Source organism: Saprolegnia diclina (genome assembly GCF_000281045.1).
Source record: "Saprolegnia diclina VS20 unplaced genomic scaffold supercont1.220, whole genome shotgun sequence".
Lineage (NCBI taxonomy): Eukaryota > Oomycota > Saprolegniomycetes > Saprolegniales > Saprolegniaceae > Saprolegnia > Saprolegnia diclina.
The window spans coordinates 7205-10889 of record NW_008246287.1 but is presented as its reverse complement, the minus strand read 5'-3'; the positions used below and the strand labels follow the sequence as shown (position 1 = coordinate 10889).

The 3685-nt window shown below is 49.8% G+C and overlaps 1 protein-coding gene across 1 annotated transcript; it reads right to left on the bottom strand.

Annotated features, from left to right (window-relative positions):
• Positions 1 to 1925: 1925 nt before the first annotated feature.
• Positions 1926 to 2770, bottom strand: SDRG_17228 (hypothetical protein; the record flags this gene model as incomplete). The annotated part of the gene is made up of 2 exons (XM_008623468.1): positions 1926 to 2228; positions 2753 to 2770. 2 exons carry the CDS (start codon positions 2768 to 2770, stop codon positions 1926 to 1928), a joined length of 321 nt encoding a protein of 106 aa, XP_008621690.1.
• Positions 2771 to 3685: the final 915 nt, after the last annotated feature.

The window sequence follows — 3685 nt, the reverse complement described above, 5'->3', positions numbered from 1 at the left end:
GACTTCGACGGCGGCAGGCACAGTGTTGGAGAAGGCTACAGATCGCGAGCGATGGTGTAGATCATAGTGCCGGCCCCACAGAGTGCATCGTAGCGATGCAGAAGCCGCCCCGCTGCGCAAACGCCGCATTTAGCGAAAAAATTGAATAATTGTGCAACATTTTATCTGTCAGTTACGAGGCCGTTGTCTATGCAATACGATCGCATTGGGTTTGCGTCCCCATACGTCAAAACCACAGCTTGACCTTGGCAAGACGATGCCTGCCGCCGTGCACTCGTACAGCCACACTGGTGACATGTATGTGACAAAGAGGCTGACAGATAAATGCTGCACATTTATTTAATGTAGTAATTTTTGGAAAGCGGTGGCTGTTAGGGCGATTGTGTCCCGTTCACATTTCTAGTGCCGCGAATGTCGTGAAGAAAAGCCAAATAATGATCACTCGAAAAACAAGACGTAACACACACGTATTCTGGGACAATGTTGGGTTGCGTGGGTCTTGCAGCAAGAATACAACCTGTATCCAAACTGAGGCGAAGAGCCAATGGCCTCTTTTTGAAACCAGAAGGAGTTATTCAACGTATGGTCCTCACTGTTAGCACATGTTCAGACATATGTTTCTCCGCCGCTGCACGGATATGATTCAGTGATAACGAACAGCCGAGCAACCGTTAAAAAGCACTAATTATAGTACGCGACTGAGGTGGGGAGACATATTTCACCTATAGCTTGGGTGTCAGCAAAATTTGGTATGGCCCAGATTAGCCTCTCGCTAGTCACCCCGACGATTTCGCCGCGGCTTTGTAGTTTTGCTGGAGCTTATGCTCAAGTAGCGCGATGCCACGCACGTGTCACTGCGCCGTCATTCTGCAAGCTGACATGTGCGTCCATTAAGAGCCCACTCGAATTCACTGCGTTTCATTGGCCCCGCAAAGAGATTGAACTCCTGGTGCATGGGTGCATGTGAATATTTGTCAACCGCTTCGGTCGACAGCGGCGTGCGGAACAAGCTCGCGAAGCAGGCATGAGTCTTGCCGCCATACAAATCTAAAGAGTCGCCGATCAGAGGTGTCGACCAGGCTATAGTGGCCATACTTGAAGAGGAGAGGCAGCGTGCTGCATCGTTGGAAAATATAATTTTTCGATGGCTTTTGTCGAGTAAAAATGCGAAAGAAAGCGAAGCGAGTACACAGTACATGGGGAATGAAACCCCGCCTCGCAACTCGTAGCGAGGGGGCATTGTAATATATTTTCTATCAATGTCGTTTGTTTGATGAGGCAGATTGACGACATGAAAAGCACAAATGCATACAAACCGCGAGATGAACGGACTGGCCCCATATCAGTCGACTCGGGCAGCTCGGACCAAGTTGCAAGTGTACCAGCTTTTAGCCCATCGCCCGCTTCCTCCCATCCCACTGTGCACCACAGCTTCGCCAGTTTGCAGTAAAATCCGGTGCCGGTATCGTTGCCATCATCATTGTATTGACCTACTTTGAAACGCGCTCACTACCTCAGCACCCTGCGCTTTACACGAGATCGACTTACGGATATAGCAAGGATAGCTCAATGCAACAGGGCACAGAGCGAACGAAGGTATACCCGTGAATTGATCTTGTGTGCGCCAGTAAGCTCCATGGCGTATTGTTGCATGGTTTTCGATACGCGGGATGGCTCAGGGGGCGAAAAGGACGTATTGCCTGAATTACCGCCCCAGCCTCGGGGGAGGAGTGGCGGGTTGCTTAACGGGAGTCGAGTTCTAAAATGAGAGTGGTTTCGCAACTCCGCTCTTGAAAAGTTCGTTTCGGCTCCTTGCGTCGCAAAACACCCATATTGTAAAGAAAGCAGCCACCGCTAAGCAGCGCCTAGCAAAATTATCTCCATTTCTCTGAGTGAAATATATAGTAATTGTCAAGTTGTACATGTTACTCGTCACAGCCCATAATGAAATCTAGCGACATTTTGCGTGATGTGTCTTGCTGGGCGGTCTGCTTGGGGTTATTGACGACCGGTTTGCAGTACTTGACGGCTTGGTACTCGGCTCGGTGCTGCTCGAGCAGCGCCTGGACGAGGGGCATCGAGATGCTCGGTTTCTCGGCGAGAATCGCCTCGAGGCGCTTGATCTTCTTTGCGATCGCGGCCAGCTGCCGGTACGGCCACTTGCTGTAGCCCCGCGACCGGCAAAGCCGAATTAGTGCACCTTCGTACGAGTCGAGCTTGGCTGCCGCCTTACAGACGAAGGAGGAACTTGGCAAGCGGAGGCTGAATTATGGAGTGTTATGATGTACATTGGTGGAGGCTAGACGGCGTCTTATAGAGTGTATGGCGACTCTTGTAGACTTCGATATAGGAACCGATATCCGGAATCCTGCTGGGCGCGTTTCCGCTGTTACTCCCCTTGGTTCCGTGGCGTGGTCTTGCTGAGTTGCGGGGCAAGTTGCCGTCAGTCGAGTCGGGCCGAAGTGCATGTGCGTGGGGAAAAACGTCATCGCCCGAGACACGAGTTCTCATGGCGAAGCGTACAAAAACCCACATGTTGATGCACGAGAGGTGACGACGTGACGAGAGGCTGTTGGAGAGGACGAGTCCAGTTGGGGCTCGCGTTGTGGTGCACGAGTTGATCTTGCGTGTGCTTCGAATGCGATATTGGTGTGTTGTCGGCTGCATGTGGCTGGGCAACAGCGTGGTGTGCTTGGCGGTCGGTGCGAAAGTCGCTGCGATTGGCAAATCATTGCCATTTGGCCAAGATCACTTGGATGTCCTTGAACATGGCTGTGTATCCGCTGGTGTCAGCGATCATATGCGTGTAGCGACACATTTGTGCATCGGTTCGTATTGGGACGCATGTCGCGGAGACCATCATGTGGCCTGTTTGGCATTGAGCTGCCGTCGGAGCGCCATGTCACCATTGACCCAATTGACCACTTTGTTGGTTATTATTCTGCCAACTCTTTGTGGTGTATCGTTATTGTTTTCATCATGTTGTGAAGTGTCATGTTGTGGTTTCCCATGTTGTGGGTGTGCGACAGTCGTAAATGTCTAGCTAGAATGCTAGTTGTTCTCCCCTTCCTCAACATGGCATTCAGTGTTCCGAGACACATGCAACATGGAGTAAGAGGTACTAGTACACCGTACTGTATTTAGTGTGGACGATGGTGTAGTAGGATCACATATCCGTTTCGATGTCGTTGTCAGTGTGTATAGGATGGAACATTTGTATATGTGTAGTTCGACATCCAAGGCATGGGCCTTTATTGATGTTCAGAGGCGTAACTGCCAGTGTAAAACTTCTAGCATTTGGGTTGGAGAGCTTCGCTTGAGCAGATATGGACCATCGTTCGATAGCGTTGGAGCCACGAGACATGATTGTCGCATCTACCTCGGCGGCGTTCTCCTTTGATTGCCTTTGAATTGTGGTCGAGGAGCGAGATGAACTCGCTTTCTCAATTGTGTGTGTTTTCCCACGTGTGATTGATATATCTGACGTGTGTACGACATTGTCCTTCTTGGTGAAGTTTTGTTGTTGTTGTTGTTGTTGTTGTTGTTGTTGTTGTTGTTGTTGTTGTTGTTGTTGTTGTTGTTGTTGTTGATGTTGTTGATGTTGATGTTGATGTTGATGTTGATGTTGATGTTGATGTTGATGTTGATGTTGATGTTGATGTTGATGTTGTTGTTGTTGTTGTTG